Source organism: Garra rufa, chromosome 4 (assembly GCF_049309525.1).
Source record: "Garra rufa chromosome 4, GarRuf1.0, whole genome shotgun sequence".
Classification (NCBI taxonomy): domain Eukaryota; kingdom Metazoa; phylum Chordata; class Actinopteri; order Cypriniformes; family Cyprinidae; genus Garra; species Garra rufa.
In genome coordinates, this window is record NC_133364.1 from 24,966,732 (window position 1) to 24,991,738 (window position 25,007).

The window sequence follows — 25,007 nt, forward strand, 5'->3', positions numbered from 1 at the left end:
CGTTATTATGACACCACACATTCAGGACATAGATACATAGTAACCTTAACAGTAAACCCAAATAACTACATCTGCATTCAAAATGTTGAAAATAATTTATTTATGTCACCTATTTACACATGGTATCAATACGAAATGTTTGTGTTACATTAAGAAGCTGTGAAAGTCAAATGATAAACTTCACACTTCAACTGTTAGCTGTTTCGTAGATCACACCTTTAAAATGGTTAAAATACAACATGTAAAATTAAAATAGCTAGCAAAATCATTAATTATAAGTCACAGTAGAGTTTCTTTGAGCTTTTTGATCCCTATACATAGATTATACATATATAGATAAGATGTTTTTCAATGTGTACAATGCATGCCAAAGGGGTCTCCAAACTCTGCTTCTGGAAAGATTTCAGATTTTATCTCCAACCCTAATCAAACACACCTGAAGCTAATCAAGGTGTTCAAGTTTTCTTGATAATTACAGACAGGTGCATTGGAGTAAGGTTGAAACTGAAGGCTGCATCTGAAAAGTGGAGGACAAATTTCAAGGTAGGAAGGCATCAAGGCACATTTAAATTCATTTTTAGCTTCACTTCTTGCCTCCTAAGATACCTTCTTCTGATCAATTTTTGAAAGCAGCCAAATGTATCCTTCGCTGCCTTTGATATCCCACAATCCTGTGCGTTGCATTCCGTGATGGTTGAACAAAAAAAAAAAAAATGAAGATGTGCTTGGTGGTCAGTTTACGTGAAAATGTACAGTTGAAGTCAAAAGTTTGCATACACCTCGCAGAATCTGCAAAATGCGAATTATTTTAACAAAATAAAAGGGGTCATACAAAATGCATGTTATTTTTTATTTAGTACTGACCTGACTGAGATATTTCACATAAAAGACGTTTACATATAGTCCACAAGAGAAAATAATAGTTAAATTGATAAAAAATGACCCCAATCAATAGATTCTTAATACTGTGCTTTTGTAAAAGCTTTGTAAAATTGAAGATCAGTATAAATGTTATTATTTTGTCTTCAGGGAAACATGTAAGTATCTTCTGTAGCTTCTGAAGGGCAGTGCTAAATGGAAAAAAAAAAAAAAAATGATATTTAGGCAAAATATGAAAAATTTACACCATCTTCATTCTGTTCAAAAGTTTACACCTCCGGCTCTTAATGCATAGTTTTTCCTTCTGGAGCAATAGAGAACCTTCTGTAATAGTTGCATATGAGTCTCTCAGTTGTCCTCGGTGTGAAAAGATGGATCTCAAAATCATACAGTCATTGTTTGAAAGGGTTCAAATGCACAAAAATGCTGAAAAACCAAAGAATTTGTGGAACCTGAAGGATTTTTCTGAAGAACAGCGGTTTAACTGTTCAGGACAAACAAGGGACTCATGAACAACTATCACTAAAAAACAGCTGTGGATCATTCAGGCAACAAAACTGTATTAAGAATCAAGTGCATGTAAACTTTCTCCTGTGGACAATATGTAAATTTTACGTGAAATATCTTATTCAGGTCAGTACTAAATAAAAAATAACATGCATTTTGTATGATCCCTCTTATTTTGGTAAAATAATTATTATTTTGCAGATTCTGCAAGGTGTATGTAAACTTTTGACTTTAACCGTAGATTCCAAACTACATTTTACTGCTGTAGTCGCTGCCATTCAAAGTATTTTTTTTTTTTTTGCATGCATGCAAATCTGAGTTTACAAGTTGCAATTATGAGTTCTACATGGACTGTTTTTTTTATGGAAGTGACAAACCTATGGTTGTGCAGGTCCTGGAACAAAATATTTAACTTCACTTCACTTCCGCAGTGATATGCAGCTGAGAGAACAATAAAGAACGTTTTATAACTTCATCATGATTATTGGTATTATCAAGTCCTGCAAGCTTATCGAGTCAGTCAGGTTTTCCTGTTCCACTGGTTTTGATTGGCAAATGCTAATTTTGTTTGTGAACTGCAGGGGGCGATGTGTCTCTGCTCTGCTTGTAGTTGCTCATATTGTAAAGTTGCCAAATCTAGTTTTTTCCTCTCTCTCTTTCTCTTTTTTTTTCTTTCAGAGTGAGTGTTTCTCTTCATCTTTCTCCTCTCAGCAAAAAATGACCCTCTATGCGCCGGCAGTCGCAGCTGCCCTCAAGGACATTTTACTGATATTTTTTTATTCAATTAGCCCCCCTCACAGTCACTCCAAATTGGTCTTGTGTTATATGTTTTCATTCAACAGGAGGCACATGGTTCACTCACATTTACACACCATGATACAAGCTTTTGTGTTCAGATGCCAGACGGAAATTGCTTATTTTTCTCTTTAAATACACTTCCATTTTCATTTGATCCGAAGATCTCGCAATCGTTCAAGGACGATCCATCTCAGCCCCATTATTTCATAAGAATAGTTTTTAAATTCCTTAGAGGTAAAGGGAGCGAAGAGGATCTTGATCGGATTGGAATCTAAATGCATTTCCTGCCTGTTCTAGTTTAGAGAATTTCAAATGTGAATAAAATCGGTTGAACTAGAAGCCCCCTTTCTCCTTTTCGCTTTATCCCCGTCATCTTTCCACCTCGCATTCTCTCTCCTGGCTCCTTCAAGGGTCTCTTCACACGCTCACGGCTCTCCTCTCGCTGTGCTGTTTAACCAGCCATGCCGACGGCTGCAAATTGGGAGTGTTATTTGGTGTTTGGAGCCGTCACTTCGTTCAAAGAGCCGCCGCTGGTCTTTCTATATGAAACAATGACAGATGTACTGAGAAAATAAGGAGGGAAGATGTGAAGGTGGGGTTACGGTCACTCATGAAAGCCTTTTGAGGATGGAGGCTAGATGAACAGGTGGAAAACATCAATAAATGCTGTTTTTTTTAGTTCTAGTGGGTCTAGTCATTAGAGGCATAGAGTTTGTGGAAAGACTTTGGAAACATTCCATTTACTGCACTAATGGTGCAAAATTACATCTTACAGGAAACGGATTTGATAGTCCTGTTTGATTCAGCACCATGGACAGCGGTCTTCTTTTTTTGTTATACAGTTGCAGCTCACATTATGAATATGCTTAATTATTTAGGTTTATAAGATTGAAACCCTGGCCAGCCACACATACACCGAAATGCACACTATTACACAAAACTAAACCGCTTCATTTCAGTAATTACACTCTGCGTGTACTCAAAATGTACTTCTAGTGTGTACTTGCTTATGTACTTATTTTACTGCCCCACACAACCTCAGTACTGAATTAATCATTACACCTCCACCTTTTACGCCAGTGGTGCCCCACCCTGTTCCTGAAGATCTACCATCCTACAAAGTTCAACTCCAACCCTGATTAAAAACACACCTGAACCAGCTAATTAATCTCTTACAGTAGGTAGCACTTGATAATAACAGACAGCTGTGTTGAGGCAGGTAGGTAGATCTCCAGGAACAGGGTTGGGCAGCTCAGTTTTACGCTTTTGTTGTCAAAGTACACAATGGACATGTTCTAATGTATTTGTGTTATGTTTAATAATCGTTTACAGCGCAGCTGTAAGATTTTGACATGTACATGTCTCAAATGCGTGTGTCGTTTTTCTATTTAATTTGTCTAAGTTACATTATTTTATTGAATATTCATGCAACTCAGCAGTTTCGATGAGTGTGAATAAGAAGAGTCACATCAGCCTGTCTGAATATTTTCAGTGTTTAATTAAATGTGATTTAACTGAACATATGAGTTAGACGGAATTACTTGACTGAATTTTTGAAAGAGAGAGAGTAAGAGAAAGAGAGAGAGAGCGCGCTCAGCCTACTGGCTGAGGGAGAGAGAAAGGACGCATCAGAGAGAGAGAAACGGGGATGAGGATGGAGGCAGAAATGAACAGAGCTAAGAGATACTCACAACACTCGCGATTGTTTAGGAAGCAGGTGCTGGACCTTCGTCCACTTCAGATTGATGTCAGAGCAAGAATGGATGTGCGGTAGGACTCGATGAGATCCAGCATCTGACCGAACGAACTTCTGATTCACGCGAATATAGTCTCGAGGTCATCGATCATCAGTTCTATTCGATGCTTTACGCATTTCGCAGGATCTTTTCTGATTTTTCGCCTTTAAATCAGTCTGCTGGCTCATCCTCTGCAGTTTGAAGCTGCACCGCATGAACGGAGGCTGATCATGAATATAAAACACATCTGATCCGTCATATAATGGGAATCGAGGACGCGAGTATGAGGAACGGACGGGCTCTGACCGATCAGTGGGCCGACAGCGTGGTGGTCCGTCCCCGGACGACCGAGCAGCACATCACGATAAATAAGAGACTTGTGCTGGGCTTCGCCATCTCCATCCTCACCCTCATTATCGTCACGGCCATCGCCATCACGCTCAGCGTCAGCTTCGAAAGATGCGCTGCGGAGAGCAGCGGGGCTCTAGCCGCGAACAGCTCCAGCAACAGTAAGTGGAAACAGTCCCGGGACGGGAACATCAGTCACAGAGACTCGGAGGACGGCCAGCAGCCCTGGAGACATCTGCGCTTACCGGCCACTCTGCGCCCGCGCCACTACGACCTCCGACTGATCGTGTACATGGAGAACTTCACCTTCTCCGGCGAGGTGAACATTGAGTTCGAATGCGTCCACCCCACGAAGTTGATAGTGCTGCACACGGACCGGCTGGAGCTGGAGAAAGTGCTGGTGTATTCGGACAGTAAGAAGGCGGGCGCAATGAGGATTCAGCGCCGCTTCCACTACCAGCCCAAGCAGGTGTATGTGATCGCGCTGCACAGAGAGATGAAGCCCCTCAGAACATACAAGATCAACATCACTTTTCACGCACACATTGAACACGAGCTCTTGGGCTTCTTCCGCAGCTCGTATGTGCTGAATGGAGAAAAAAGGTAAAAGCTCTTCAGTGTCCGAATCAAACTCTCTCATATGTTGTTATAATGTTCTGCTGTTACCATGGGAACTGTTGATGCTGCCTGACATTCATATGCGCAATTAAACACTTCTTTTTTGGCTAATTGCTTTCGCAGAAATGTACTATGGTAACCAAAAGTAAAGTAAATATAGTTACTGCAGATGTTACTGTAAAACTCATATGGGATCTCATTCAAATAGTGTAGAAGTTGTAAGAATCCCACTGACACCATGTTACCACAGTTTTCACATTGTAACCATGTTTTAATGGTATTTTTTTGAGGGGAGAATGAAAATAAGCACACACTTCTGTAAGGATCACATTGAATATTCATTCTTGTGAGATTGATATTACTGTGTCAGTGATATTGTTGAGTTAATCATGTTATGTTGATGCTGCCTGACATTGATATGTTGTTTATTAGTATCTTAGTAACCAACGGGTCTTATTTTGTAATTATCTTAATTTATTCTAACTAGTATTTACGATAGTTTTCACCAAAATCTAATGATTTTAGTATTTGTTCTCTACCTCAAAACCACGTTTGAATATGGGATTATATTATTTAAATGGAGACTAAAAGCAGTAGCAACCATTGCATTTTGGATGAAAATCTTCTTGCCATAGTAAGTTTTGAAAGGATGTCTTTAATTTGTTGGTGTTCTCACAATTCCTTCTTAAAATTGTATTGTCACAGTAACATGTGAAGTGCAGATGTCAGGATGTCAGTAAAGTGTCAAGTACAACACAGAGGTGATAAGCTCTACAAACACAACTGTCAAGACTAAAAATTATGCTGTTTCCAAATATTATCACAGCATGTGAGAAAACAAACAAGATATCATTTTGATAAATCTGGTTCTATTATCAGCTTTAAATCCAGGTTAGGCAGTTCAACTGTAACTCCTAATCTATCATTCTTATCTATCTGTCTGCATGTAATTTTGACATCTTTGTCTCGGACAGTAACTGTTCCTCAGTGTTTAGAGAGTTCAGAGGTCAAGTTGATCTGAACGCTAGTCAAACCACTGGGTATTGAAATCACAGCTGTGTCTAACGCGACACTCAATGATTCATTTACTGTCAGACACTGAGACTCGCACGTGACTGTGGGAAGGTTTACAGCACAGTGCTAAACATTCATAAATTCACAGAGTTTGATTTACATTAAAATAACCCTCTTGTGTAGCATTATCTTGACTATTTATGCAGTTATTACTGTAATGCATCAACATATAAAAAGTGAGATTAGACGGTTAGATTAAGGTGTTCTGTTCAAATGTGCCAATGTTTAAACTAATTCATTTTAATATTTGAAAACTGTCAGATCACCCAATATCATATGATTTAGCTCTTATCAGAAGCTCATATCTTGTGTCTTACAGCCGTTTACTGCCTCATATTCATGTTGATTTCAGTCAGACAGCTCTGAAAATCTATTTCTTGTTTTCTGGCTTTTGACTCCTTGTCCTCTGAGGGAAAAAATGGCTCATGTTTGAATCTTTGCCCCAGGTTTTCCTGCATTTGAGACATGTTTAAACCTTGTTTTACCCCGAAGGGATCGCTTTCATGGACACACTTCATAGATCTTTTGTCCATCCACCTGTTGTCTGTCTATCTTGGCAATAACTGCTGGACTTCTTCCTCCTTTCAGCTGTAAAACAGCATGCTGAGGGCTCAGTGTAACAATTCTTTATCAAACCCATTTTGATTCAGCACAAAGTGAGGTGCTGACATTGTAAGATCCACTAAAGAGCACTTTTGAGATAAATTCAGCATGCTGATGTTCAGACAGCATCCTGCAGCAGCTCAGAGCTCCACAGGTTGTGAAGATCATTGAGTTTAGTGTAATCAGCGCCTGCTGGCTGCTTGTATATTTGTGAACGCTGAACGGCGGGGATCTCGCCGAATTGAGAAAATACCCTTGTTTATGTAGTTAGATGTGGGCACATGAACTGTGTTGTTCGTTCACTTCAAACTAACATATGATCGTCTAGTCGTTTTAGAGATTGAACAGTTTTTCCTTCATCCTTCACACATTTTCTGGTACAGCCGTGTCACATTAGACGACAAACTCAAACACCTCCATGTGTTTCCCTGCAGGGTTTTCACTCTGAAGTCCTTGTAAAATCTCCTCCTGTGTGTATGTCTGTTAGTCGTCTGATTTCTCATCACCTCCTACCTGCGTCTCAACTGTGATCTTTAAATATTGTTAAGATGTTTAAATGCTACTAGAATCTATAAATGGTGAAACGCAGAGGAGGTAAACAGATGGGACATTATAGACTCATTATAGATTGTTACTGCATGAATGGCTGCTAATGAGAGTAAAAAGTTGTGACAGAAATGCAGGAGCAGAAAACCCTCCTCCTCCATCTGCTGGTCATGCTGTGGGTGGCCAAAGCCTTTGTGATGTTTGAGTTGAGCTTTAATATCCATTAATGCAGCTTTCTAGAATGCAGCTCATGCTTTTCCTGCCTCTAACTTTAATAGAAAATCCCACAATGATATTCAGACTCTGATGTGGTAAATGTGTCTAAATGTAGATTATTAATGCTTCACTTAAAATTTACCAATCCAACTACATGTAAGATTAATTTGACAGCTTTTTATTATTTCCTTGTCATCTAAATTAGTTCACGCTGTCAATTTGTTGACTTGTACTGTCACAGATGGGATTAATGTTCACAGCTGTGACAGATGTATCATTATTTTTGTTTAGTAATTCTAGTCTAATTTATGATATGTTGTCATTTGAAGTGATTTAGTTGCTGTGGTTCAAAAAGCCGGATCGGTTTTGTCCATCTTCACACCAGGAAGCTCATTAGTGTGATAAAAATGCACAGCGATGAGTTCAGGGATGGCAGTCAGAGCTAATTTGAATTCAGGAAAGTCATGTGACAACCAATTTAATGAAGTTCAGGTGAAAAGACTTGTGGGCTATTTAAATAGAATATATTTCCAGAGATTTCTTTCATCTTACCTCTTTCTCATGTTCTTATTCCTGGTGTTATTCTGCAGGTTTCTCGCAGTGACGCAGTTCTCACCGACTCACGCTAGAAAGGCCTTCCCATGTTTCGATGAGCCCATCTATAAAGCCACATTCAGAGTGAGTCTGAAACACGAGAGCTCGTATCAGTCCCTGTCCAACATGCCAGTGGAAGCCTCAACGTCTGATGAGGACGGATGGGTGACCAACCATTTCTCCAGGACGCCCCGCATGTCAACGTACTACCTGGCCTGGGCCGTGTGCAACTTCACCTATAGAGAAGCAGTTACAGACAATGGAGTTGTGGTGAGTCCCCAAAACTCATAGTTAGAAACCAGTGGCGGCTACTGGTCTGTCAAATAGGGGAAGCTCATTTTCGGCCTACATCATAAAATTGTCTATTTATTTAAAAGTAAATTCTGCCCTACGTTCCTTTTCAAGAAAATGGTCTGTGACCCTGTTGTACCAACTAGGCGTCTTTTCCAGTGACTTTTCGTGTGCAGTTTCACCCACGACGCTAGCCTAGCCTACTATATGAATGAATGAATGAACGATCTAAAAAAAATATTAAACTCTGTAAAAGTGAAACAAGGAATGTGGTGTATTGTGTGAAATGTATGATGAAAATCAAGCAATTTCGCCAAGCAAATATAAAGAAATAGGTTGCAGCAGTTTTTATTTCGACTGAACTTGAGAAATCCACGATGGGACTGAGCGCGCCGCTAATAGCTTCAGCGATTCTTTATAGTACAAAATCGCTGTCAGTCAAAAGGAGATGCAATCTTTCGACAGACCTTCCAATCATCACGCAGAAGCTCGGAGTCCAGGCCAGCCCACTCCTCATTCACCCCCAGAGACGCTGAGCGTCCGTGGTCGGGACATAATCGCAGCGTTTATCCAATGACCGTCTAGTTTCAAAGCACTGAAAAAAAACGTTCAAAGCAGCCCCATTGAAGTCAATGGACGCTGGGCTTCAATGGGGAAATGCACTGTGACGCTACGGGAATGTATGAGAAGAAAATCAAGTCAGCCGACCTGCTATATCTAACTGATTCTGAATGAACTCGTCTTTGAGATGAACGTTTTCTAACGCATTTTTAGTCAATAAAATGTTAATACAATAGTACGTAATTTAACCATTAATTTTGTGACATTAGAGGGGAAGCTGAGCTTCCCTTGCAGTCTTAAAGAAATCGCCACTGTTAGAAACAGATTTTATTATTCAAGATTTTTTTTAAAACCCAGTGAGAAGCTTTTTAAGGCACTGCAGATGCTTTTGTAGGAGGTATTCTGGCTGCAAGATGCCTCATTTGCCAAATTCTAAGGCAGCCTTTTATGTATGTTTCAAAGTGAAGACAATCCCAGAATGCATTGCACAGAGTTTAGTAATAAATCAATTCAAAATGGCAAATAAGCAGAGAGAAAATCATCAATATGTACTAGAATATTCCCTACCCAAGGTTTGGGATCAGTATGTTTTTCTAAGTATGCGTTAAATTGACATTTATAAGGTTACAGATGGTTTAGAATTCAAATAAATGCCGTTCTTAAGATCTTTCTATTCATCAAAGAATCCTGAAAAAATGCATCATGGTTTCCAAAAAATATTAAGCAGCAAAACTGTTTCCAACACTTGATAATAACGTTTTTGAGCACCGAATTGGCATATTAGAATGATTTCTGAAGGATCATGTTACACTGAAGACTGGAGTAACGATGCTGAAAATTCAGCAAAAAGTACATTTAAGTACATTTTAAAATATATTTAAATAGAAAACAGTTATTTTAAATTGTTATATTTGCATATATTGTTATATATATATATATATATATACAGTGCCCTCCACTAATATTGGCACCCTTGGTAAATATGAGCAAAGGTGGATGTTAAAAAAAATCTGCATAATTTATCCTTTTGGTCTTTCATTCAAATAATTCACACAATTCTAACCTGTCATTGAAATAAAACAACAGAACCTAGGGGTGAAATCTCATCATGAAATAAATGTTTTTCTCTAGTTCACGTTGGCCACTATTATTGGCACCTAATGATTGCAACGTCCTTTTCCCAAGATAACAGTTCTGAGTTTTCTCCAACAATGTCTAATGAGTTTGGAGAACACCTGACAAGAGATCAGAGACCATTCCTTCAAACAGAATCTCTCTAGATTCTCCAGAATCTCTCTCTTCCCAGCTTCATGTTGGTGCTTCTTCTCTTCAGTTTCTATACAGGGTTCAGGTCAGGGAACTGGGACGGCCATGGTGGAAGCTTCATTCTGTGCTCAGTGACACAATTTTGTGTTGATTTTGATGTTTGTTTTGGATCATTGTCCTGCTGGAAGATGCAACCATGGCCCATTATAAGATTTCTAACAGAGGCAGCCAGGTTTAGATTTTTTTTTATCTGCCATGTATCTAAACAAGATGTCTAGGACCTCCGGCAGAAAAATAGGTCCACAACATTAAAGACCTTGCAGTATTTTTAACCATGAGCATGGGGTACTTTTTTATCCCTGTCTGCACCAAAACTATCTGGAGGGTTAGTTGCCAAAAAGCTCATTTTTAGTTTCATCTGACCATAGAAGCCAGTCTTGTTTGAAGTTCCAATCATGTCTGACAAGTGAATATGGTGGAGTTTGTTTTTGGGTGGCCACTCGAACTCTCCTCCTTATCGTGCATTAGGATGATATAGACACACGTCATCTTCTAGGCAGATTTGTAACATCTTTAGTTGATTGGAACTTCTTAATTATTGCCCTGATGGTGGGAATGAGGATCTTCAATGCTTTAGCTCTTTTCTTACAGCCACTTTCTATTTTGTGAAGCTTAACAAACTTGTTCTGCACATCAGAACTACATTCTTTGGTTTTACTTCTTGTGATGGGTGATTAAGGGAATTTGGCTTTTGTGTTCCTCATATTTATAATCCTGTGGAACAAAGTCATGGCTGGACAATTTTATACTCCTAGCCACCGTGGTGTGCTAAAATTATATTAATGGGAATATACTTCAGAGATATTTTACTTAGACAAAATTTTAGGGGTGCCAATAATTGTGGCCAGCGTGAACTAGAGAAAAACATTTATTTCATATTGAGATTTCCCCCCCATTTTCCATCGTTTTACTTCAATGGAAGGTTAGAATTTTGTGAATTTTTCGAATGAAAGATCTAAAGGATAAACGATGCAGATTTATTTTCAGTCATCTTTGCTCATATTTACTAAGGGTGCCAATATTAGTGGAGGGCACTGTATATTGTTAAACTTTGACAGTTTATAGTAACATTCAAATCTGTGTTCGCGCTGTTGGTATGAAACTGCTTCACGAATAGTCTTTTCAAACCACACAGTATTATGTCTGTCTTACAATCATTCATATTATCACAGAAGTACTAGGATAAAAGTTTATAGTCAGGATATAAACACTGATGTCTATGGTAGCGATCAAAATGGAGCAAATCACCTTTTTAAAGTAGTTTCGATTCAAATTGGCAGTTCAAATAACGTTTGTTGATTACAATGTTTTGCCACTAGGTAGTATATAAAATGTATTTGTCAGTGAATCATTCATTCAAGTGATTTGCTTAAAAATGCTAATTTATTGAGTAATGGAACAAGTATTTAAAGTATGTAAAATATTTACACTACCGGTCAAATGTTTCTGAACAGGACGATTTTTAATGTGTTGTGTGTGTTTTTTTTTTTCTCTTCTGTACGGTGCCCGCCAGGGGACACCTTCGGTTCACTTATGTTTGTCGTGGCCACGACATATAAACTCGTGGGAACATGATATTATGTTGTGGCCACGAGATATTAAGTCGTGGGAACGTCATATTAACTCGTGGGAACGTGATATTATGTCGTGGCCACGACAAACATAAGTGAACCGAAGGTGTCCCCTGGCGGGCACCGTACTTCTGTTCACCAAGCCTGCATTTATTTGATTCAAAGTACAGCAAAAACAGTAATATTTTGAAATATTTTTACTATTTTAAATAACTGTTTTCAATTTGAATGTATTTTAAAATATAATTTATTCCTGTGATTTCAAAGCTGAATTTTTAGCATCATTACTCCAGTCACATGATCCTCTAATATCCATTCTAATATTCTGATTTGCTGCTCAAAAAAACGTTTATTATTATTATGTTGAAAACAGCTGAGTGTAAATGTTTCTTTGATGAATAGAAAGTTCAGAAGAACAGCATTTATCTGAAATAGAACACATTATACATGTCTTTATCGTTTTTCTGATCAATTTAAAGCGTCCTCGATAAATAAGTAAATACATTTCATTAAATACTAAAAAGTATCGATGAGATAGTTTAACCTCATAAATTGATTACCCAATATTTGTGTTCATTAGTGTATTGAATAGCTTGTGAAATGAGTCTAATGTGTGTTTATATACAGTAGTTGAGGTTCCATCTCGATTATGATGCTCCCTTAGAAGGCAGCTGCCGAGACAACAAGGTTTGGAACAGAGCTTTTATCTGGCTCACAGTGGTTATGTTTATATGACGCTTACTGTAAGTTTATATTGTCTATATAATGGTTACAAAGTGGATAAACGGTAATGGAAAGGCTGGTCTCCACTAACATTAGTCCAGTGTCTACAAAGTCATATAACTGCTTTTAAAAGGAAAGTAGTCATGTGTGCAAATGGTTTCCACTTATACTCATGTCCAGGATTGTGTTGAACATGTTTTATGTGGAATTCAGTTATTAAGATAATGTCCGCTGTATCATTTAAAAGGTTATTTTTTTGGCACTGAAACCTCACAGTCAAAGCGGCATCATCTGTCTGCCAATAGAGAGACACGGTTTATGCACTGTGTTACTGATATCACGTTCAGTCAAAGCCCTGTTGTCATATTAGACACTTCCTGACGGCTTCCTCAGTGGTTCCTACTGTGTGCCCTTGGCCGGCCTCCTCCTCATATTAGTGTAATTAATCTGATCTCCTTCAGCATGACCGCGCTCTCCTTTATATCACTGCTGACTGTAGTGTGTGCTTCTATCTGGGGCACTTATACCCACACTGCGCCTTGTAGCGGTTAGCCGCGCGCTAGCATCCCCCATCAATCACATTAAAGCGGCGGGGTAGCCCCTTTGCACCATTTATCATAAAGAGTCGGCTGTGCGAGAGAAAAGATCGTGGGAGAGGAACGTTGGAGAGGAGAGTGGAGTTATTACTCTGGGTTTATGGGAAACACTGATCTACCACACACACGTGTGCGGAAATCACGTCAGGCCCTGCAGCAGTTGGTTGGGCATAATGTATTACAGTTTTTAAGGCTCTAGGTGAGGGGTCTCTAACCCAAATTACCCGAGCCAGGTGGCGTTCTCCATTGGGGGGCAGTTGAACAGTTTTACTTTGAGTTTTTACAGCAATGAATTTAACTATATACATTTATTGCCACAGTTATACAGTTATTGATGTTATTATTCGATTCGATCATCTTTTCCTCACATCCAGCATAATGCTCCGCATGTTTAGTGGAGTAATGATGCCTGAGATTGTGTTTCCTCAGAACTGCAGGCTTGTTTGTTGATGCCATCTAACCTAAAGTACAACTATACAACCTTTATATTTGTATTTTTGGATTTAATGAGCCATGGTGAAAAATATTATATATATGGGTGTTTTTTTTTTACAATTCTTTTCAGTTAAATAAGTACATTACAAGCATTAAGGGCAAACAATAATGCAAAAAGTAAAAAATGATTAGTGAGATGAGTTTAAGGATAAACTAATAACATTATAAGTGCCTTTAGGAACTTTCTTATGGCCTGTTATCTCTATATTAATGACAAAATGAAATACTATTCATAATACTTTTCACTACACATGCACATAATTGTACAGGATTCATTAGTGTATGTTTTTCTGAAGAAATAGGTTTGTTGTCATAATCTTTCATCCTAATTTAATAATTCTGTCTGCCTCTGAAATTGCTTTTCTTGTAATGTAAACAAGGTTGCTTGGGAGAAGAAAAAATAATATCCAGTAATATTATAGCCTAACATGTTTCCATCCATTTGTTCAATTAAATCCTGATGGATAGAACCAAATTTCACTTGTTTTGTTTGTTTGTTGTCTCTGTTTGTTGTTTTAGTTTTTTTTATTGGCTGCTTGGATGTTGGTTTTGTTTGTTTAATGGTTGCGTTTGGGTTTTTGTTCTGTTCAGAGCTTGGTTCTGTTTGTTGAATGGCTTTGTTTGGATTTTTTTTTTTTTTTTTGTGTTTAAATGTTCTGTGTTTGGTAGGCCTATGTTATTTGGTTGTCTTTGAATGTTGGCTCTGTTTTGATCTTGGTTCTGTTTGTTTAATGGTTTCGTTTGGATTTTTGTTCTGTTAGTTTAAAGGGTTTTTATTTTGTTTGTTTTTTGGCTCTGCTTGAGTGTTTGGCATGTTTGTTTGGTTCTGTTTAGAACTTGGTTGTGTTTGTTTAGTGTTTTGTTTGGATTTTTGTTTAGTTTAAAGTTGAGTTGCACAATTAATCATTAAAAGATTGCGATTGCAATTCAAACACCCACTTAATCTTATTTCAGACAATTTGTCTGTGACTATTAAACCTTTGTCAGTTTATTGTAACATTCAAATCTGTGTTTGCGCAGTCGGTATGAAACTGCTTTTCAAACCACACAGTATTAGGTCTAACGATCATTAATATTATCACAGAAGTACTGGGATAAAAGTTTATAGTCAGGATATAAACACTGATGTCTATGGTAGCGAATGGAGCAAATCACCTTTTTAAAGTAGTTTCGCTTCAAATTGGTGGTTCAAATAACGTTTGTTGATTTACAATGTTTTGCCACTAGGTAGTATATAAAATTTTTGTTTGTCACTGAATCATTCATTCAAGTGATCGAGAAAGCAGTTATTTTAAATAGTACAAATATTTCACAATATCGCAGCTTTTGCTGCATTTTAGATCAAATAAATGCAGGTGAGCAGAAGAGACGTCTTTAAAAAACATTACAAATCTTAAAACCATTAAAAAAACTTTCATTGAATCATTCGTTCAAACAATCTATTTAAATAATTCATTCAAATTTTTATTGTTTTTGGATTTTTGCTTTGTTAGTTTAATAGGTTTTGTTTGTTTAAATGCTGTTTTATTATAGTCTATAGTCAGTTTAGATCTTAGATTTGTTTCTTTAATAGTTTTGTTTTGTTTTTTGTTTTGTTAGAGACTACCTACTGTCTTCCTGTTAGGTATTATTTATTGGTCCTGTTTGTTAAATTATTTAATTAGGATCTTTGTTCTCTTAGTTTAAAGGTTCTGTTTAATAATTTCCTGTATTTGTTATTTGGTTCTGTTTATTTGTTGGTTCTGTTTAGATCTTGTTTGGATATGTTTGTTAGACAGTTTTGTAGCAGTTTTGTTTATTAGTGTGTTTTTGGCTCTGCTTGGGTGTTTGGCATTTTTGTTTCTTGGTTCTGTTTGGACGCTCTGTTTATTTATTGATTCTCTTTAGATCTTGTATTTGTTTAATAGTTTTGTTTTGATTTTTGTTTTGTTACTTTCTTTCCACTTGTTTTTTTTCTCTTGGGTGTTGTTTATTGGTCCTGCTTGCTAAAAGATTTTATGTCTTTGTTCTCTTAGTTTAAAGGTTTTGTTTGGTATTTTTCTGTATCCTTGGGTGTTTGGTATATTTGTTTATTGGTTCTGTTTCTGTTTGTTTATTGGTTCGGTTTAGGTGTGGAGCAGCTCATTCAGTTTGATGGGAATGTAAGTGGTTCAGCTCATTGGTTTAGAGGTGCTTCGTTTGGCTACAGTCTTAAACAATCCCTCACAAAATCTACTCCATTAACATGAACATTACTGCTAATTGTTGATTTTTATCGGTTGTTCTGCTATAAAATCAGATTGTAACTTGAATGCTCCATTAAGACTAGTATAACTTGCAATTTTGAATTAATTCAATTTAACTGTTATGCTCCATACCTCACTTTATGTCCAGTTATGACCAAACCATTTCAGATACAACTCTGTATATTCCGCAACCTCTGAGAGTGATGTCTAACCCACAGAAAAAAATGTATTTCCCGAACCAGACAGTAAATGATCGTGCCGTCTGTGGCCCGCTCTCCAAAATGATTTGAAGTCTGAGCTCGGATCGTTTGTTTCATCATGGATCATTTCTCTTTACCAGCCTACAGGGTTTAGTCAACCTGCTGCTGTATGTGAATAATGCTGAGTCCTCATCATCACACACACATCTGTTTTAGTGAACGTGACCTTTGTTTCACCTGTATTGACCACTGGACTCTCTGTAGTGCGTCACACGTTACAATTTAACCCTCAGGCCCTTCACACTCATGATTTCTGACACAAAAAAATACTCAAGAGTTTCCCTTTCCGACCAAGTTTTACAACCCAGGCTCATTGAAAATACATTCGTAGCAGTTTCAATGTGAAATTCAGAGAATGGTGGGTAAAGTAGTAGTAGTAATTGTGTAAAAATTAGGCTTTATTAATGGAAACTCTGTGTGTAAATCATACTTTGTGTAAAAAGGAATATGTTTACTGCCTCTAGTGTTCATTTCAACTGGAAACAGCAGTGATTCGTACATATAGGTATGTTTTTTTTCTCAGTTTTGTAGAAATATATATAGAGCCTATGAATTTTTACTTGGTGTCTTAAGTGCTAAAATAAGAGAAAGTGGTTAATTAATTCATTTAAAGAATCATATTTCACAACATGATTCATAGCACCGTAGCAGCCATTATTAAATCTACTGTTAGTGTCAGTCACTTTTTATTTATCTTATCATTAAAATGTTCTTGTAATATCTAATCAAAATTCAAGACCACTATACTAAATATGCTCATTACGTATTCATGAAATTACTCAGTCTGATCAAAAAAGATGTTTAGTGCATTTAATGGACAAAATCATGACTTTAGCTGTAGAATACAAATGCTTTGAAGGTTTTACAGTTGAAATACCAACTTATACCAGCATGAATGCCCAGCTGGTTTGGTTCTGGTTAAGCTGTTAAACCACAAGCTGGTGACTAGCTAGAATAGAGAAATGAATTGTAAAGCGCCTGAAGTATCTCTGACATGCAGACACGCATATATAGAACACATCTCAAAAGGTTGTTAATATCAGGTCAAGTGCTGAGCGTGTTGACTAAAGCTTCATCTTTTCATCAGAAAGAGCTTGTTAGTAAATCAATGTTGAGCAGCCGCTCATGGAGAGTCTCTATTAAAGTTCAATTAACCCCATTTATGTCTCTGTCAAGCTGCCTTCAACAAAACCAAACAAATAAAGCAGTCAGATTGAACAATCTCCGCACTGGCTGATTAATGAAGCGTCTCTTGATTGTCAACTTGAGCGCTTTGTCTAATTACAGGTTGTTTTAAAATCACATTGATTTGATTGAGTTTTGAGTCATTTCCGCAGCCCTAAATGCCGCCCATTTATCTTTATATCAGACATAGAGCTGATCGATACACCAGCAACATGTGAGGTAAACAACACATAATTCAATGTGCATTGCTGCCAGGCTCTGAAACAAAGCCTTTCCTTCTGCTTGTTTTGCACTGTAACTCTGTTAGTGTAGGAGGACATTCATTCTGACTAGATGGATGCCCGTTCAGAAAACCGTGCCATGCATCAGCCTTCGGCTAAAAGAGTCCAAGATCATTTTTACTGTGGGAATACATTTCCCACAGAGTCACACCTCAGACACCTTCTCGCTCACACTTGTTCTCTCCTCTCTCTCTCTTTCTTTCTCTCTCTCTCACACGCTTTTAATAGTTCAGAATAATGCAAATGCTTTGTCTTTTCACTGGAATCTAATTTGTTTCCAAAGACAGATGTCTAAAATGCTGTTTTATTAAACAGCTGGCTTACAATTGATGGAAATAATTAAATTTTAAACATAAATACATGGAGGAGGTTTTCAGCAGCTCCAGTCCAATAACATTATGGTTTATGAAAGTGCAATCAGTTCACTTAAAGGCACCATAACTCCAGTAGAACAGGCTACATACTTTTTCAGTGGCCTTGGCTCTGGAAATATTTTTTTTCAATCAGGCGATAAGGATTTGAAATGAGTTGTTCAATAAAAGATGAAGCCATGTATCAAACCAACCAGCTCTGAGGTGAATCAAAAAATGACAAACTTTGATTTGATTTTGAGTATATGAAAACTGGAAGGAACAAGTCTACATCTTTTATGAGTGAATGAGCCACAAAATGTTCATTAGTTTTATTTTTGTGTCATTTTCACTGCTTTAAAGAAGTGGACTAGACTGCTAAACTGATTCCCATTTTCTAGGTAAATGCAAGTTTTCTGATTGTTAGATCACTCTTCAGGGTTTTTGGTAGTGTAGTTTGTAACTGGAAATTTTGTATTGAAAAACAAAGAATATTGAAGCTCATCTTCTTATAGTCTGTGAAGAAAATGAAAGGATTTTTACTTGCGGAGTAGGTGACAGTAATATGTTTTAATGCCTTGCTCAGTGGATGAGAGGTGGAGAAAAGTATACTTGAAAGACAAATGCAAAATTCACAAGCCAGATGAAGGCATTTGGCAGATATGTTCACCGTGGATTACTCTTGGAACTTAATCTTTCAAGTCCACAACCGTTATCCTTGAGGGAATTCGGGTTAGGAAAAAAACCCCAGAGCCGTACAAGAGTTCATTCAACACCTGACACACTTTGACTTTTGTTCTCTCTCTCTGTTCTTATGTTTTGCGTTGTTGTAGATTCGGCTGTACGCCAGACCTGATGCCATCCAGAGCGGATCGGGGGACTACGCTTTACACATCACCAAGAGACTCTTGCAGTTTTACCAGGATTACTTCAAAGTCAAATATTCCCTCCCTAAATTAGGTAAGACTGGTGTTGAAATGTCTTTCGGCTTTGTCTGGCTTCAGCGATGCTTTTGAAACAGCCCATAAATGTTCTTCTCATGGGAAACCAGATGATTTTTCATTGTTCCGCTTGTAGTGCCGGCCAGTTCCGTGTGACTTCCTGTTTTGTGCCTGTGTACAAAGGTGAAGGAGTGTCAGTAGCCACTCAGTTCTTGCGTTTATTGATCCTTAAAGCATTTTAAGCCTTTGGTGGTTGTGTTTTGTCTAGGGAATTAGAGCACACGTCACGCGTGTGGTGTTAAAGTGTGCGTTAGTCGCTGTATTGATGTGTGTGCTACTGTACAGTATGTAGTTTTAAGTGTGAGTGTGCTTGTGCCGGACTGGCTCACACCAGACTCTCTCTGTGCCAGTGTTTCGCTCCATTGGGTTCCTGTCAGTTCTATGTATTCATTTGAATATAGTCATCAATCTCTCTGGGCTTCTGTCTGTCTGTCACTCTCCTCCCCCGCCTGCTCACTTCCTCTATGAATTTGTGTGGTTGTGCGTTTGCATGGAAGTGTGTATTTGAGTGTGCATTTGATATTTCCTTACTCTCTTAAATGCTTTTTGGAATGCATTTGCTCTGTTTGCAAACACACACACACACACACACACACACACACACACACACACACACATGTTGGGTTTACATGTTTTATGGGGACATTCCATAGGCGTAATGGTTTTTATACTGTACAAACCGTACTTTCTATGGCCCTACACCTACCCTACACCTAAACCTAGCCCTCACAGGAGATTGTGCATACTTTTACTTCCTCAAAAAAACTCATTGTGCATGATTTATAAGCCTGTTTCCTCATGGGGACCTGAGAAATGTCCCCACAAGGTCAAAATCTACTGGTATTCCAATCCTTGTGGGGACATTTGGTCCCCACAACGTGATGAATACCAGGTGCACACATACACACACACACACACACACACACACACACACACACACACACACACACACACACACACACACGCATTTAAATCATTTTCCTTCTGAATTTCTCTCATTCACATTTTCATCTCCTGGTAAATCCAGCATAAGCCATTAGCTGTGTTTTGGAACATGGTAGTCGGCCTTTTGCAACAGCTAATGACCATCTCAGACCAGCTGGCATGCTCCGAAACACAGCAGCCAGCTTAATCTGGATTTTCCAGCAGGGTTTTTTTTAGGACTTTAAATCTATAACTAACTAAATCTGTTATTAATTCTTAAATATTTAGTGGTAGTAAGGAAAACGTGGCACTCCTGGTAATGTAAGCATGTGTTTGAATCTTTTAACTGTAATACATTTTCTTTAAATTCTAAATAGCATCTCATTAAGTGTATAAAACATTACATTTAAAGTCATTTGCACAGGGTTTTCATATGACATACTGCCTCAATAGTCTCTGCCCTTATGCTTCATACCTCTGGTATTCTATGAAGTTCACATGATGATCAATAACTTGTTTACAGACTGTTTTATATCATGTGATCTACAGTTTCAGAACTGGAACAGCATCTTTTAAAACCTCTCAACATCTTCTCATACCGCTAATGAGTCTTTTTCATTACTGCTGCTCTATTGATTGACGTCCTAGGATCGTTTCACTGAATCTTTTCAAACACGCCGAATACCTTAATGAGTCTGGAGATTTTCACAACCTTCATTTTGTCACCTGCTAAAAAGATAGTCATGTCTGGCTGATAAAATGTCACGTCAAGGATGCTGCTTGTGCAAAGAAACTGTTTGGTCGGTGACCTTAAGATATGTTTGACACTTTTGTCATAATGTTGCATGTCGCTGCTAAACTTAAGGGTGAGATGGGTTGAGCATGAAGTGTGGCTTCATATGAGAAATGATGTGGACGTAATGAATGCGTCCGTTACGTAAAGGCACCATCTGTGTGTTGAGCGTTGGAGCAGTTGCAGCCCCTCTGGTCTCGAAACAGGGACATTCTGTCATTCTGCTCATGCAAAAGAGCAAAATCCAGAGAAATGAAATCAGAGCATTGAGGTTAAGGACAGATTGCATCTTAAGTCCTTGAAACGCCACACTCAGATGTGTTTTAAAAGCTAGTTACAGCAGTTGAAAGCATTTCCTCACACTTCTTAAGATTTGTTCGACCTGAGAGATTATAAGTCATTTACTTTGTTGCTTCTTTGACTTTAAGACCGAGTTCTTTGTATCTGTGCCTCTTGGCATGTGATCCGTCGCTAATGGCATAACGATTTCTCTCAGATTGAGAAACGACGGCCCAAACTGCAAAACCTCTCATTCATCAAAGCGACCCATTGTTCACCTGCCGAATCTGAAGCAGAGTCCAATTAGAGCAACTTAATCAGAGCTGTGACTGGCAAATGAAAGACAAAGAGCCACCAAACACTTTCTCTCTTTCTCTGTTCCTCTCTTCCATTCACATTCTCTCTCTCAAAGAGGATGGAAAAAGGGAATGACAGGAAAGAGATTCGAGGAATGATGTAAACCAGTGGAGAAAATGGACTTTGTTGTCTGGTAGCAGTTAATAACGTCGTATGATGATCAGTAATCAGTTTCATGCCTTTGACGCAAAAGGCTCCAGAAGAGTCACATGCAGAATGATAATAAGGTGAATGAAAGTCCATGAAGAATCAGAGCGGAGTGTGTTTACATCCACAATGCACTTTATCCATTTAGCTTTCATTACATCAACAAGTGTCCTCAGCTGCAAGAATCAAACCGTTTGATGCTTTTGGGAGTTGTTGTGAGGACGCTCTTTAGCTCCCACTGAATGGATAAATAAATACATCAGCCATCAGTGAGTGTTTGCAGCCGCTTTCTTTTAGACATTTCACCCCCACAAATCTGTGTGCCACAAAACACTTGACGGCTAATTCTCAGACTAAGCCGAATTCTACAGAAAACATGAACCTTTTTCACCGTCTGGTGCTCAAACACAGAGTCAATTTGTATATCAAATGAGATGCTGCTCAGAGGAAGATGATAAAATGGACTATTTAGATGTTGAAAATAAAGCTCCTTGAGTTAGCAATCAGCTATAGGGAGCTGAAGAAATACATGGAAAATTCTAGCCTATATTGAGTATTAGATATTGCACGGTATACATTTCTTAAATATTTAACTTCTATTTTAAACATATTTGCAATGATAAACATTTTAAATTGTGGCATGTTACATTAGTGCAATCCAGTTGCCACAAAAAGCTAAAAATGCAACATATTTATATTTTTGGTGTTAAATATCACTTACTCAATACAAACATGCTTCAATGTCAAATTTATTTGTTCTTATTTAAATTTTGACTTGCCAGTTGGTTGTTTTGCGTCTGCTGTCAATGTAATCTGCTTCTGTGAAGACTGTAATAGAGCACATCATCTGTTTGTCAAGAGAAAGAGACACAGAGTGAATGTTTGAAGTAGCATTTAGCACGTCCTTTGAGAGGGACGTGATCTTCCTTAGATATTGATCTACAGTAAGTGCTTCTCAGCGAGAGATCAATGATCTATCAAAAAGAGGCCGAGTCGCTCCGTACTTTTTTAAGTCTGGACAGCAGCATGTGAGTGACAGATACGGACAAAGGCGAAAGGAAATCGAATGCATGACAAATCTAGATAAGTTAATCTGACTTTGCTGTTAAAATGCAAAAAGGATCAGCAGCATGTTTGGTGTGAGAAGGACACTGGGAAGAGATCCAGCTAATCGCCAACTAATCAGACCAATCAAATCCCAGTGACATTCATTGCTCCTCTGGCTGCTTTTCCTTTTGAACTTCCTGCATGTTCATCCAAGAACAAGTTCCTCTTGGCTAAATCATGTAATCACGCATGTACCTAGAGATCAGATCACACACATGTGACCTTCAGATTTATTTGAACCTACTGCATGATGGGAATGATGACATTTTTCACAATCACCTTTGGGGTACTCCTACTTTATGAGATTAGAGTGAGAACAGAGCATTCTGGGTAATTTCCTCAGTCTTGGGAGATCAGTAACACAGCGCCAAAGCTGGAGATCAAGCTTTGAGTATTAATCTGAGAGATTGAGATATTAAAGACTGACAGCAGGATGTCTGAGGACATCTGATGCTCACCTAGCAGACACACTTTTAGACGCCGCAATATTTTTTGAGGTGAGTGATAGGTTTTGAGGTGGATGGGACAGTTTTTCTATTTTCCTGTTTTGGATGAGTCCATTTCTTCACTCATTTTTGCAGTTCATGGCCTTTGCAAGGACACTTTACACTGCTCCGTTGCGTCTCTACATGTCATTATTATTTATTATCAATACAACTCTAATGCTGTCATTTTTCTACTTTAGTTTTTCTTACTCACTCTTTCAGTGTCCTTACTCCCCCCAAACATGACTTACAACACCTACTCATCATCCCTCACTACTTCTTCAAAAATCGAAGCATAAGCTGCACGATAAAATACCTCATTTTTTATGTCTGGATCACTATCTCTGCCCGTCTCTCTGTGTGAGTGTTTTGGGTCGGGCCCTTAATACAAAAAATCCCAAGGATAATGGTAATCTCTTCTAGAATTCATTAAAGCTAATCATCAAGGTCGGACGAGGGGCGTTTAGAAAAGGACTCACCATCAGTGTGAAAGTGACGGTCGTAAAACTGAAGGGTATTTCACTAGAGATGAAAAATGAGGCACATTATAAAAGAATCACAAAGCTGATGTATGTCTGATGAATGTTAACAGAGTGACGCTCTCCATCTCTCTTCTTTTACTGAGGATTGACCGACAGAGTGTTTGCAAAGTGCTTCTCAAACCTGACCTTTGACCTTTTTAAGTTTTTTATAAGGGTGGCTATGTTTAAAAATGAATCATAGCATACTGCTTACTAAATACTGTGCAGTATAGACTGAACACTGCATGTGAGGCAGTAAACATTATGCGTCAATAAACATTTGGTCACCTGAATATCCCACAGATACAGAAATCGGTGCACAATATATGTATTATGAGTAGTATGAGTAGTATGCTGTTCTGAACATAGTCTAAATCGATTTTTCAAAAGAAGGAGGATCAGATTCATTAATTCCAACAGCATTCGTTATTGTAAAATGTGCCAGAATGATTGATGTGTTCATTTTGGTTATAGATTGCTCTTTATTAGAGCACAAACCTAAAATCCTCATCACAAGCATCAAAAATCTCAATTTCTCTATTCGTCTGGTATAAAAGGAAAAAATCCAACCATTATTAACTTCCTTTTCCTTACATTTTAATGAATAACTTCCCAGCGCTGACTGAGACCTTTATATTGCTTTCCATTACCAGAGAGCTCATTCACAATGAATTAATATAAATGCATGTGTGCTCGCTTTATGTTGCTGTTTATTATAAAAAGCTATTAGATCACACAAGGTCACATGATCAAAGCAGACGCTTGACACCGCTGCTACTCAGGTGTCATGAATCACATGAGCTGTCACATTCATTTTTGGAAGATGCTAATAAACATACAGGTGTCTGCAGCTCCTCTATTAATATTACATGAGCTTTGCTTTGCATCTCTATACGAGTTAGAAGCCTTCATTATTTAGAAAAGCGAGAGCAGTTGTTATTGAAAACACAAGTGTGACTGTGTCATATTAAATCTGTTTCTGAGTCTGATGAGGACGTCTGCTTACATTTTGAGACATGATAGACACATTCCTGAAATCTGAGGAATGTTGACTGTAAATGATGATTTATTTATTATTAATAATAATACATTTATTTAAGGGTGTTTGTGTTATGTAATTTTATGCTTATATTTTCTTAACATTCATATCAAATTATTCTCCTACATGACATTTTTTGACATAACGGTATGTATTCTTCACAAAAAACAAATCCTAAAATACATTGAGACACACTCAGTGTTATTTTATGTCAATACTTGTGTGTATTTTTAATGCTTGTTAGTGCATCATGTCTTTAGCAGCATGCTAATGTCAAACTCCGCTAAAATTAATGCACTCTTGTGTGATTTTCGTGAATACAGTGCAGTATGAAGAGTAATCCAGCATTTCCACAATGTTGCAGTATGTTTTCATTTCTTGCGATGATTTCTTCTGTCTTTATTTTCTGCTTTCAGTGTTCAGGCACCAGCAGTGCGGCTGTATTCAAGGAAATGCAATGACCTTTAGTGCGTTTAATCACAGCTGTGTGTGTGTTTTCGCCCCGCTTGAGGAATGATGAAAGCTAGAGCCGTCTTTCTGCTGAGTTGAGGTCTTGCTTTGTTTGGAGGCC

The 25,007-nt window shown here is 37.9% G+C and overlaps 1 protein-coding gene across 1 annotated transcript in view; it reads left to right on the forward strand.

Moving 5' to 3' along the window:
- The first annotated feature begins 3,839 nt into the window (after positions 1 to 3,839).
- The window catches only part of trhde.1 (thyrotropin releasing hormone degrading enzyme, tandem duplicate 1), a 132,420-nt gene continuing 111,252 nt past the window's right edge, over positions 3,840 to 25,007 (forward strand). Inside the window, exons 1-3 of the mRNA XM_073838893.1 lie at positions 3,840 to 4,871; positions 7,916 to 8,189; positions 18,617 to 18,743. Of these exons, the coding sequence (XP_073694994.1) occupies positions 4,183 to 4,871; positions 7,916 to 8,189; positions 18,617 to 18,743 (1,090 nt within the window). The 5' untranslated portion in view covers positions 3,840 to 4,182. The remainder of the gene's footprint in view (positions 4,872 to 7,915; positions 8,190 to 18,616; positions 18,744 to 25,007) is intronic.